The sequence below is a fragment of the Alternaria viburni genome (assembly GCF_023758015.1).
Source record: "Alternaria viburni strain BMP 2772 chromosome Unknown scaffold_2, whole genome shotgun sequence".
Taxonomy (NCBI): domain Eukaryota; kingdom Fungi; phylum Ascomycota; class Dothideomycetes; order Pleosporales; family Pleosporaceae; genus Alternaria; species Alternaria viburni.
In genome coordinates, this window is record NW_026055771.1 from 1,973,554 (window position 1) to 1,986,333 (window position 12,780).

General features: G+C 52.9%; 5 protein-coding genes across 5 annotated transcripts; 1 reads left to right on the forward strand and 4 right to left on the reverse strand.

Annotated features, from left to right (window-relative positions):
- Positions 1–60: 60 nt before the first annotated feature.
- LIG4 (DNA ligase (ATP)) lies at positions 61–3,030 on the reverse strand (the record flags this gene model as incomplete). The annotated part of the gene is made up of 1 exon (XM_049350524.1): positions 61–3,030. The coding sequence occupies one exon, from the start codon at positions 3,028–3,030 to the stop codon at positions 61–63; it is 2,970 nt and encodes a 989-aa protein (XP_049215683.1).
- Positions 3,031–3,381: 351 nt separating this feature from the next.
- On the forward strand, positions 3,382–5,466 carry J4E79_001617 (uncharacterized protein; the record flags this gene model as incomplete). The annotated part of the gene is made up of 1 exon (XM_049350525.1): positions 3,382–5,466. The coding sequence occupies one exon, from the start codon at positions 3,382–3,384 to the stop codon at positions 5,464–5,466; it is 2,085 nt and encodes a 694-aa protein (XP_049215684.1).
- Positions 5,467–5,590: 124 nt separating this feature from the next.
- On the reverse strand, positions 5,591–6,960 carry J4E79_001618 (uncharacterized protein; the record flags this gene model as incomplete). The annotated part of the gene is made up of 3 exons (XM_049350526.1): positions 5,591–6,594; positions 6,794–6,846; positions 6,902–6,960. 3 exons carry the CDS (start codon positions 6,958–6,960, stop codon positions 5,591–5,593), a joined length of 1,116 nt encoding a protein of 371 aa, XP_049215685.1.
- Positions 6,961–7,628: 668 nt separating this feature from the next.
- J4E79_001619 (uncharacterized protein) lies at positions 7,629–8,260 on the reverse strand (the record flags this gene model as incomplete). The annotated part of the gene is made up of 2 exons (XM_049350527.1): positions 7,629–7,674; positions 7,704–8,260. The coding sequence occupies 2 exons, from the start codon at positions 8,258–8,260 to the stop codon at positions 7,629–7,631; spliced, it is 603 nt and encodes a 200-aa protein (XP_049215686.1).
- A 2,059-nt stretch (positions 8,261–10,319) lies between these two features.
- Positions 10,320–12,197, reverse strand: J4E79_001620 (uncharacterized protein; the record flags this gene model as incomplete). The annotated part of the gene is made up of 2 exons (XM_049350528.1): positions 10,320–11,888; positions 12,084–12,197. 2 exons carry the CDS (start codon positions 12,195–12,197, stop codon positions 10,320–10,322), a joined length of 1,683 nt encoding a protein of 560 aa, XP_049215687.1.
- Positions 12,198–12,780: the final 583 nt, after the last annotated feature.

Here is a 12,780-nt window from a genome sequence, read left to right on the forward strand (position 1 = left end):
GTTCGTGGTATCATCAGAAATGTAACTGAGCCATGCTCCGCGCGGGTGTATGCGTGCGACTCAACCCCACTGGTATCTCTCCTCGTCAACCATGGTGCTTTCTGCCCAGCACTTTTCAACCCAGGCGACGCCAACGATTCTGGCAAGTCCAGTGATCTTATTTCTTGCACCTGTCGTCGAAGATTGATCGTTCAGCACAACAAGATGGGTGACGCCTTCCGCATTTATGTCGTCAGTCACGACGCCACCGCCAAACTGAATGTAGTTCCTCGCCAGCCGTACTCTCAGCATACCATCTGGTCGTTCCTGATCGTTTCGAACAGCCGCTTTCACCGTACTAAACATATGTGTCTTGAGATGCGCAAACGACTCCCCATGATCTTCCAGTTGATCCAGAAACCCCTCTCGCCCAAACGCCTCATTATCCTCCGGCACCGACACACCCTCCAGCAACTTCCTCATCTCATCCACATCCGCTACATCGCGCGCATACGAATCCCCATGCTCATCAACATTATTCTCATAATCCAGTTGATCGTCGTCATGAAGATAAAACATATGCCTGTTTGGCTCGAACGGGAGTAGGTATGGCATGGGAGTAGCGTCTAACTCGTTCTGCCTGATGCAATCCTGGATCCAGACGGGCTTGACGATGTTGTTCGTTGCGCGTTTCTCCAGCGAGGCCACTTTGATTAGTCGCTTGTCTGCAACGATGATGAGGTTCTTGTCCATGGAGTCGCGTTGTACGATTTTGCCGCCGTTGGCTTTGACTAGGGCTTCGAGATCTGCTTTTGACTTTTTTGTTGGGGAGATTTGCTCTGTCATTATGAAGAAGCTGAGGCCTTCGAAGACTTTGGATGCTGGACCTGCGTATGGTGTTGTGACGGTGTCGTTGCCGACGACTGTCAGTGGCTTCTTTGTTGTCCTGACTTTCTTCCTTCGCGATTGCTCGATCTTGAATTCTTTTTCCTTCTCATTCACCTCTGTCTCTGCTCGGCTCTTTACTTCCAGCCACTCTTGTGTTGAGAGCGCCTGGTCCCATCGCTTATCTTTCTTGAGTTTTTGGAAGCGGGGAAAGCGAAGCGTGTATCCCATGCGGAATTTGTCACTATTCTCGACACTTGCTGCTTTGCACCCCAGGACGACGGAATCGCAAGGGTGGATAAATTCATCTGGCCGCTCGTGTTGCTTATAGTCGTAGCCGCCCAGTTCGATGAATGGAGGCGGTTGTCGACGATCCCATTTATGCCACTTACCTTCCGTGCGCCTCCTTATTTCAGCGTACTCGTCCTTAGTGAATCCACCACCGACTTTGAAAAAGGATTTACACAGTGGGTGCTTCGCCACTATCTTGTCCTTCTCTAGCAATGCACAAAGGAAGGATGAGTGGGCGCCACCGCGATGCCCAGTGCCAAAGTATCCGCCAACAACAATGCAGTCGAGCGACTCGCCGTACTCTGACATGTATTCTGGCTTCACTTTCATCCAGTCGTTGTTCCGTTGATTGAGAGAGTACATGGAGCGCGGATTCTTTAGCACCAGACCCTCGGATGACTCTGCAACGACCTTCCGTAACTCCGGTTCAATCTCGGTATGCGAGCGCGCCTCAATGTAAGGATGGATCTCCAGACGACGTTTTATGCCCTTGACGGCACTCTCAAGGGCGCGACGTCGATCGCGTAGCGTGTACTGTGTGAGTGATTTGTCGTTCAGATAGACGCAATCAAACACCCTAAACAGTGGCCGCTGACCAGTATCCTTGTCGGTTTTATTCTCTTTCTCAGATATAGCCGCCGTCTTGAGTGTACCGAAGTCCACGATGTGGTCCCTGTCCATATCCCAGGTAATCATCTCCCCATCAAGGATAATGTTCCGTACATTCTTTCCGAAGGCGTCCTCGATGAAACGTGTAAGTGCACCGGCCTCGTCGCCTTCGAAGTGTCTGCCGTAGAGGTATGCGTAGTCTTTGGCTTTACGTGACCAGAACCCAAAGGTCCTTCCGCCGGGTGCGTCGGGATCTTCAATCATATGGAGCTGCATGCGCTCCCCGTCGAGCTTCTCTTCAATCCAAAACGTGTCATCGTCCGCATTTGCTTGGAAACGGCTCACCAGTTTCTCAAAGTTGCCTACTTTGTCCTGAAACTGAGCTAGCTGTGGCTGGAAGCATTGCATCAAGCTCAGCTCAGTGCTCTCGCCCTCCAAACGAATCTCCGGGTCGAAGAGCTCCCAGCACACTCGCCGCAGGTTTGACGAGATATTGAACAGTGTCTCCGCGTCCGGATGCCAGATGTCGAGGAGTGTCTTCTCAGTAGCGCCGATCTTCATCTGACGGAGGATCATACGGATGAGCCAGGTCATCTCCTCCGCATTCATCCTTCGGTAAAACCGCTTGAAAATCTTGACTTGCTCCTCTTCGGCACCAACCTGCGACAGCTTATCCAGAGCATTGTTGACTTCGGCGATGCTCATGTCGCTGTACTCGGTCTTCATCTGCCGCATTGACAAGACATCGTAACATCGCCCAGGAAAGTCGCCCGCAGATGCATTCGAAGCCGAGCTGAGCTGACTGGGTAGCTTCCATTCCGTTATGTGGTCGGCATCAATAGATTTGGGCTTCATGCTGGTGCACTTGATCAAAATCTTGGCAATTGCTTTCTCTTTTAGACCGTACATGGCTCGGTCTCTATCTTTTTCGGGAATCATGAGACGCATTGCGGGATAGAAGTCGTTACCAACTTCCTTTCGCCAATTTGCAATATATCTTTCGATGATGTTGCGTTTCGCTTCATGGGGCGACAGGTTGGAGTGTCCGTGAGGCCCGACTCTTCGACGAGCTCCCACAGGCTGCTTCCTCTTCTGTGTTTCCATGAGTGGGTTGAAAAGGTCCGTGAACAGGGTATGGAAGCGGGGCGTCTTGTGGAGGTTCAGCGGCCGGGTAGGGTACTTGTCGTCGAGCTCATCGTCATGACCATACATGAGCGTGTTCTCCCTAACCGCCTCCTCATCCGGCATTGGTATATCTTCGGCCATTTTGGGTGCATTGGAGGAGTGAGTCGACGGGTGTAAGGTTTGTTTGTATATGAAGGCAGGATCGTGGTTGCCTGGAAGCCGCATTACGCGTGATCACGTGGCTGTCAGGCTGCAACGAGCTAGCGCATCTCCCAAGGCGTCACCCATGCCAGTGGGTACCTACGCCGTGATTCACAAGGCTGACGATACTAATCTTGGAAACTGGGGGAATTGCGACTCCACAACACTCGTTTTCCCTTTAGTCCTTCGTTTCTTTGCTTTCATGTCGCGCCAAAACACCTTTTCCAACCGCACTACTGTCCCCTAATTGTCCGTATACGTCATTATTACTCACCATCCAATGGACCGTAAATGAGCGCTGCACGTAAGCAGGGCTGGGTCCCGCAGTCGACCGGCGACACCCAACACAATGTACGGGATGCTGCGCTACAAGGTGCCGCTCGAGCCTTCTCCAAACCTCCCGCGAAACCGAAGCCTTTGGTGAACACGTACACTGGGGGAGACAATGGGGCTTTGCTCGCTGCAACCAAAGTCGGCACAGGCAATCCGGCATCCTTGCGGAGGGACCATACCGGTGGTTCCGTAGGCGTCGGTAGGCCGAACCTATCCCATTCGAACAGCACGACGTCGCTGAGCGTGCCTGACGATCACCCCGACCGCGTCTCGTCGCCTTCGAATATCGCGGCACGGCTTGCGGCAGCTCGACACAGCCCTCTGAGGCCAATACCCCAGGCCAAGGCCGTTGTTCCGCCCGCCATGAGCGAACAGCAGCCACACGAGCGGGATGCACTGCCTCCCTCGGGCAGCGTAGGCAATGTGCTTGCGAGACTCGAGTCTCAGAAGCCTACGCAACAGTCGCGGAAGAGGAGAGACAGCCTAGAGTCACCTGCAGCGGCGCGCAATGCCCGACGACCAGAGCCACAACACAAGGCTACTGACGAGACGCCCATACCGCCAACGAATTCGCTGGTGAAGATGTTTGAGCAGGCGCGACCCAGCACACCCACGAAGCAGCCTTCCGCACCGATACGCGTTGCGCAGAATTCACCACCCCCTGTGAAATCGCCCAAGCCACAACGTGCGTTCAAACTGCCTCCCGAGCCGAAAGATGATGCACCGCTGCAGAGAGTCAGAACGCAGACACCGCCGCCCGTCAAGCCGAAACCGAAGCACAAGATCCAGCTGCCCCCACAATATGCTGATGGCAGCAGCGATCAGGCATACTTCAATACACCCAAGAAAGACCCTCTGAAGTCTCCCCCAATCAAACAGAAGCCGGTGCAGTTGGCAGCAATCAACACATCCACGTCCCCACCTTCAAAGCCGCAGCGGAGAGGTTCGCGGCAAACACGGCCCAAGTCGGAGGACACAACGCAGTCATCGTCCCTACAGCGCCGCAGAGTGTCTGCGTCTGTAGAAAGCTATCAGTCACCGTCGACACCCACATCTTTCAAGTCAGCCAAAGAAGACCAGGAGGACGACGAGAAGCCTAGACCTGCGCTGCCTCCACCGCGACGATCGACCGCGCGGAAGACTGAACCTGCGCGAGCTGCGAACAAGCTCCAGCCTTCAGCTCCGATACAGATCAAGCCTCGCACTCAGAGCCAGAACCCAGCCTCGATGGCTCCATTACAGAAGCTTTCGCCTCCGCGTCGACCAATGTCAGTCAACAGAACAGGGTCGCCTTCAGTGTACCATAACAACTACCAGCGAGAATCTGTCAAGCAGATCACGCAGCACATGACTGGCGAGTCTCTGTCGAGCGCCATAATGGGCGCCGCCCTAGCCTCCCATTCTCGCAACGTCTCGCCGGCACCTCGGCCGATGTCAGTCGAACCTCTCTTCCCGCCGCGCAAACAGCATCATCACCACTCGCCGTTCCATCGATCGCCCTCGCCGCCTAAACAATCCTCTCCGAAGAGCGCCGGCAAGCTGCGAACTACAATGCGCAAAGAACCGTCATCCTCCGATGAGGAAGACAACAAGGTCGATAAATACAAGAAGAAAGGCACACGTATTATGGGCATCAAGGGGCGGAAACACCCGAACAAACACCATGAAGGGACGCGAAAGCGATGGCGCGACCAGATAACCGAACGGGAGCGGAAACGTTATGAAGGTGTATGGGCTGCCAACAAGGGTCGTCACATACCCTCCCCGGATAACGCACCACCTGACGACGACCCATCAGCCGATGTGCTGAATCTCCTCGTCAAAGAGATCTGGACGAGAAGTCGACTGCCCACACACGTATTGGAGGAAGTTTGGGACCTCGTAGACAATAGAGGGGTGGGAAGGTTGAGCAGATACGAGTTCGTCGTGGGTTTGTGGTTGATAGACCAGAGACTCAAAGGACGGAAGTTGCCCGTCAAAGTTAGCGACAGTGTATGGCAGAGCGCCAGGGGCGTGGGCATTAAAGTCAAGATCAAGCATTGACAGTAGACGAAGATGAGATTTAGAGAAGCATTGGCATGGCGTTGGATTCGATTGTCACTGTAGATCCTAGAGATACCCCTAATCGTAGTACAGTTTGTTTCTTTTGTTGGTATACACACTATGATCATCTCTCGTCTTGTCCCTGTACTACAGTCTTGTCTCCCATGCTCAGCAACCCGGCGGTCCGCACGAAATTCGCGGTACTCCAAAACCCGCCGCTGAAGTCGAGATCATACCAGTAGTTCACTGCGCAACAGATTCCTTCTTCGTTGCAGCTCTGGCTCACTTTGTGGTACCATAGTGCGGGTAGGTACAGCATGTCGCCTTCTTCCAGCGTGACTCGGAGTGGCTGCGAGTATTGGGAGTAAGGGGTAATGTTCGTGGTAGGCTGATCTGGATCCCACGTTGCGAAAGGTACATATTCCTCCGGCTCATCGACCTTGATAACCAGATCATCTTGCTCAAGCGCACTAGAAGACGAGCCATCTTCCCTTTTGGGAGTATAAGTCGCAGCTAAGACGCTCTTCTCATTAACACAGCCCGCTTCTACAGGCGGCAAAAGAACAAAATGCTTCCGCCCCAGAACCTGAACGTAGATGTTCTCGTAATTATCTTTGTGCAGAGCAGTCGTGGAATACGAGTTTCCAAGCCAGAAGTTGATGGCGTCGGGTTCTTGCTCAAGTGCTATGCGTGCGAACGGTATGCTCTTGGGTACGTCGGCGAAGAGCGTGGAGTACTCGTTACGTAGATTGTCGTTTTGGGTTTGCGCGTAGCGTGTTGGGCCGCTGTATCCTTTTTCTTGCTCTTGTTGTTTGATCTTGTTGAGGACGTCTTCAAAGGGCTCTTCAGTCTCATACGGTTTGACGAATATCGCGCCATCTGACGGGAGGGAGACGACTGAGTCGGCGTTTCCGTGCCGGGTGATTGCTACGTTGACGTTCTGGCCTTGCATCACGGTTTTTAGGTACGAGGCGTTCCATGTTTTTCTGGCTTTGAAGTCTTTGGCTCCGTTGCGGACGATGAAGGGGCGGTTGCGGGCGACGTGGCGCATGAATTGTAGGGGTGAGGGTTCAGTGGTGAGGATGTCGATTGTTGAGGGGTTGAGATCGTGGTAGGATGTTATCACGTCTGATTGAGATGAGTATTAGTGGCGATGCAAGATCGTAAGATACATCGAAACGCTCCATGTTCAGTATGACGTCTGTGGCATATGATGTGAGAATGAGAAATCGCCAGAGGAACTAGCCGCGCGATTTGCATCGTGCTTTTAAGCACTCAGACAATAGAATGATATGGGGTTGATAGTATGAAGAGGAAAAGGAAGCACCTCTTACAGCATCTTGCAATGTTCCTTCCGCATCGAGACCAGTTGGTGCAGGCCTTCACACACGATCAGTAAGAGAGAGCACAATGATCTCATCCATGACACACTCACCGCAAAGCAGCCTGCTCTGGACTATTCAGTCCCATCACTTCATCTCCAGTCTGACCCATGTTTGCGCGTTCACAAAGTCGCGCAAAGTTCGTGAAGTGGGATGCGTTATCGGGGTTAAGGTCTTACTAGCAACGGACCTTGCTCTTTTGGGACTAGCTTTTGTGTTGTACTCAGATCATGGTGTTTTGCACAAAGTGCGCGCTTTTGGAGTATAATTTACGTACTGTAAAGTTATACGATAAGAATAGGATAATATTTTCGCACCGCGGTTGACGATGTGGCCGAGTTGAGGCACTCAAAAATTTGGAGAAGAGGTACTTAGTTCCCAATCGCCTGTGGATTCCAAAATACCTCATTTGGATCTACCACTTTCTTAATCGCACTTAGCTTTCCATAAGTCGCATCACCATAGTACAATCGATGCGCCTCCGCTGGTGTCAGCTCTGGATCCAGATAATTCGGGTACGCCAAAAAGTCGCCATCTGGCTGTGCATCTGTCAAAGCGGTATTGAGGCCTTGCACGAACGCTATGATACCATACTCAAAAGGCGGAAGCATATTGGCCGAGGAACCGATATTCTATCAATAACCGATATTAGCTAGCTGCTTAGAGGATACTGACCAATAAGTGTTGTCTGAAGGGAGGGGAGAGGAGTTTACCTGAAAGACCCAAAGCGAATCGCGATGCGAATACGCCGCACTATCAGGCGATGGAACATTGATCTGGCTATCCCTCCCGCCATACAGCGAGATATACGTCTCCCATGGGGATTCTGCGCTCAATCCCTTACTAATGACATACCCAGCAAAGCTCTCCAGTGCGCGCCGTGTAAGTGGCTTTGCCTCCCTTGTAACAATGGACTTGGTGTAGAAGGTCTGGTGGTTGTTGTAGCCAGTCAAAGGCTCAACGAGAGGTTCGCCTTCTGCGATATCCTGCAGCGCATCGAGCCAGTTTCTGGTCGCGATCGTTGTGTTGTCGGCCTTGGGCAAACCCTCAAGCATGGCGGTAAGTACGGCGCTGGAGAAGTGTGTGCGATCGCCAAAGTACCAGCCTCGGACTTCGAAGGTGCCGAATATGTTCATGTAGATCTCAAGTGTGATGTTACGGTCCATGAGAGGAGAAGATTGGGCAAACTTCTGCAACTGGAGAAGGACGTCGGCGACGGAAGTTGAAGACTTCAGCGCGGAAGTGAAGTTCATGGAGTAGCTGACGATCTGTGCCGGGGCGAGCTGGGTCTGCAGGTAGAAGGTAGTCACGATACCGATGCTATCTGCAGCTCCACGCAGAGCGTAGTAGAGTTCGGGATGGGTTGTGCGTGTGACGTGAAGTTGAGTTCCGTCCGCCAGTACGACATCCATTGCCACGATCGTGTCGAGTGCAAGCCCTAAACAACATCGCGATTAGCTAGAGTCGTTACATATATTTGTAAAACAGCGGTACTTACCCCAGCGACGAGAAGAGTATCCGAAGCCTCCATGCGTATAGTGCCCTCCGATGCCAACGCCCGGGTATGTACCGTGAGGCAGTGCAGCCTGACCTTGCTTGTATACACCCAGTCCGAGGTTTCCGAGACGCACGCCGCCTCCCGCTCGAACGATACCAGTACCTTGTGATTTGTTAGCAAAGATCATGAAGAAACGAGTAAGCTACCTGCCTTTATCCAGAGATACCTCGTTAAACTTCTGCAAATCGATCGTCAAGCTACCATTCTTGCCGCCGAGAGAGTAGCTCCCGTACGAGTGTCCCCCAGACCGGGGCTGAACTTTGATGCCAGCTGCAGCTGCGCATGTTATCGAATCGGAAACTTGCTGCGGAGTTTCTGGTATTGTCACGGCCACTGGGGTGTACTGGAGACGGAGGTTGAATGCGGTGGTGAGAGAAGTCCAATCTGAGGAGGAATTGAGAGTAGTCGGGACGGCTTTTGCGTGGAGGCAGTCCTGCAAGGTTTGGTGTTGTCGATTGACCAGATGGTCTCGCGGATCAACGAAATCAGCGATGGCGTTCGATACGAACAGAAATAGTAGAGATGTTGAAAGCATGTTTTCAGTCAGTTGCTCTTTTGCGACTATACCTCCGGGTTCCTCGTACTACATCTTATACAAGCACTCCGCCAGCACTACATGCCAAGTCCACCGAGCTCCGGAAACATAAGGTTATACCAATACTATTCGGTCCTCATACTTGCGAAGCAACCGAGCAAGCAATTGCCCGTTTCAATCTCGTTCCAATTTCCGGATGAAGCTATCTGCTAGGTTTGGCCAAGTGTCGAACTTCTAACGAGAGTTAGCTAGATCAACACGTAAGACGATTGGTGAAATGCAGTGGCTTTGCCTGGGGCATTGCGACGCAAAATCCCTGTTATGACGCGGAATCGGTACTGACGATGAAGGGATGTCGGCTGATACGACCTCCAGCCGATGCCAAGTCCTCCGACGGGAACTTCCGAAAACCCGATAGCTCTTTCCCATGCAAGAAGGCCACCACAGGTCAGCATCTTTGACCTCGATGATGGTCTAACAACAACACCGCGCCAGCATTGTGGACCGCCGCGGGCACGCCATCACAGACAAAAGATGCTAGAGCGATAGTAAAGCTCAGGATCCGATTGTAATGCCGCCACCATGGAGCACCCTCAACCGCTCCGGCTTTGTCCAAACCCTAGGCCGCAAGTACCTGCAACACTATGCTCCGAATCGATTTGCTAATACCCCAGTAGGTAGCGCGCTCACCGTCGCAAAAGGCTTTGTCTTCCTCCACGTATGCTCTTCCTACATTGGCGGCATATCCTCCACCAGCGGCATCTCTATGGTGCCTACGATCCCCCATCACTATAAGGGCCACCCGTGGATACTATACTCGTCGCTTCATCGTCGCGGTCGCAACCTCCGCGTTGGTGACATCATAACCTATAATCATCCCATATTTCCCAAACAGAGCGGGTGTAAGCGCATCATTGGGATGCCGGGCGACTTCGTCAGCATAGTCACGCCTGGTCGCGGGGAAGACGACGTGCACGCGGTGGACCATGAGGGGAAATGGGCGAGCGTAAGGGAAGAGGTCATAAGAGTGCCAGAAGGACATTGTTGGGTACAAGGCGACAATCTGGAATGGAGTAGGGATAGTAGACTGTTTGGACCGCTGCCGTTGGCGTTGGTCAAGGCGAAGGTATTGGCTGTTGTGCGGCCGTACGGGGAGGCAAAGTGGATTAAAAACGAACGTGATGTTGTGGATGTGAAGGAGGGGGAAAGAGAGTGGGTGTTGAAGTAGAAGGGAGTATCACGGGAGGAACAAAACAATACTGGGGGGTAGTACACAAGGGAAAGAGTTATTCAGTCGAGGCAAGCTATATACCCAAGGATCCATCTAAAGAGCAAAGGAAAACCGACAACGCATCAATACGTCGAACAAGCTACACCATCAATTGTTGTCATTGGCTTGCCTTCCGGGCCAAAACAAGTTTCGAATCTCATCATCCTGTTCATTCATCATGTCCACAGTGGCCAGCTCAGCAGCAGCTTGAGCGCGAACGCGCAGGCGCGCCAAGTTCGACATGCGTGTAAAAGTGGCTTCATCGTGCAGCTGAGTCAGACCAGGAAAGCCATAATACTCGGCGATCTCTTCTTCTGGGACATCGTCACCACGACCGGCCAGCAATGCGACACGACGGGCTCGTGCTAATCTACTCGGCGCGATATCGCGTGCTGGGGCGATAGGTTCGGTGGTGTTTCGCGGCGGATCCGGGTATATGGTTCTCCCATTTGAAAGACCTCGAGCCGCAGACTGCGTAGGTTGTGGAGGAATGTTGTTGGTTGCTGAGGATTCTGGCGTCTGGCTGGTGTGTCCCCTTGAGGCTCCATCTAGCAGTGTCTGGATGTCTTGCTCTATTCGTGCTGTCCTCGCTCTGCTTAAATCCAAATCCGCAGCGGCACCAGCAAGTCGGCTGCTGAGGTTCGAATTATGTGGAGATCTGGCTTCTTCAGCGGCTCGTAGGTTCGCCATAGCTTCAATGCGTGTCATCCTGATGCTGGGGACATCTGACGAGGCATCCGACGAGCTGTCTTCTCTAGCAGCCTGTCTAGCTAACATGCGTTGGCGTATGCGTGCCCTGATATTGGGACTCGATTCATCTGACGAGCTGTCTTCTCCAGCAGCCCGTCTAGCTGCCATGCGTTGGCGTCTGGGCGTCCTGATACTGGGAACCGAATCATCTGACGAGCTGTCTTCTCCAGCAGCCCGTCTATCCAACTGTTGAAGTTGCTGTCTGCTGTCACGCCTGATTCTATTCAGATCTGCCAAGTTTCGCTCGAGTGCTGCTGCTTCGGCACTGTCGTGTAGGAGCCCATCTTGAAGACGGGCTGCTTCCAGTTGTCTCATTTCAGCCACCGCTAAGTCATGCCTAGATTGCAGTCTAGTCCGTTCTTCTGCTCTTCCCGATGCCGTTGTCTGGTCGGCGGAGCTGGCTACAGGCGCACCACCTAAGGCGTGGTAAGCCGGTTGCCTACGAATTAGCTCTTCGATTTCTGGGGCTTCTCCATCCCGAACCATCTGTGACATTCTTTGCAAAGTGTTCCTCCTATTTTCTGTGGGACGCTCAGGGTCCCCATCTTCAAGTGCCTCCTCCATACTACTTCTCCAGGTTGGTGTGCCCACAGACCGGAATAACATACGATCTGCACCGGGCGGGATCCTATCAAGCGCTGTGCGGGCCTCTTCATCCTCTCGTTCCTGCTCTCGTTCCTGAGCAGTCTGTCTCAGCCTTCGCATGAGTTCCCTATCTTCCGGAGTCATCTGTCTAGACATCTCAGCTTGGGTTCGCCTTGCCCATCCCCTGATGGACTCTGGTGTATTTGCAGAACGGATGTTGCGACGATCAAAGTTTACCGGTTCCGTATGAACCGATGTGCGGGTCGCGGCAGTCTGTCGTCCCAAAGCGAGCTGAGCCAATCTTAGGTCACCTTCCTCAACTCTTCCTGCACGCCTGAAGGCCTGGCGTTCTGCCTGCATTCTCCGCTCCATGATACCTTCTCGGGTGCGAGCATAGCTCGATGGTGCTGGAGCTGGCGCCGCATATAGCTCACAGCGGCAGTTGGGACAAGTGCGGTTTCGTCGTCCATCGCCTTGGAGCCAGGTGAGTAGACAGACAGCATGGAACATGTGGCCGCATGGGCGAGCTATTCGTACCACATCCTCGGCGAGATGTTCGGCACAGATTGAGCAGTCTGATTCTTCGGGCTGGGGACCTGCTGGTACGATGCCGGTCATGAAGAACTCTCCTTGGCTGCGGAGAGCGGGCATGTTGGACGGCGGTGTGGTGTTGGTCTGTGGGACAGCACGCTCGTTGGTAGACGACGATGTATCACTAGGCTCCGGAGTTCTACGCCCGACGTAGGAGTCCATGTTCACGGCTGGGCTGGTTGAAACTATCGGGTGGGACTGGAGAGTCGAGTGTGGGTTGAGGAGATTCTCTGTTGAAACCCGGCGGGAATCACACAATATAGGCTCCTCTTTATCAGACTGTGAACAGCATTGGATTGTGGCTGTACAGCACTGTGGCGAGATGGACATTCACAATGCAAACTCCTATGGGCAAGATCTATGGCCTACTACTTTCACTGCTTCTCCTGCGGTCTTGGGTGAAATACCTGTCACGATGATGTGGGCTTTCGCGTCCTCAGGCCTTCACTCGCGACGTTAATCAGGAACCGGGGCTGGCAAACCAGACATTTGATCAATGATTTCTATTGTATCTGTTCGATGTCTACATCAAACCGTTGATGACCCCGTTGAGGTAAGCCAAACACTGATAGCCAACAACCCATCATTAAAACTAGCTGCATCATGAACATTCTCTTTTCACCCCACTTGAAAGCTCAAGGGG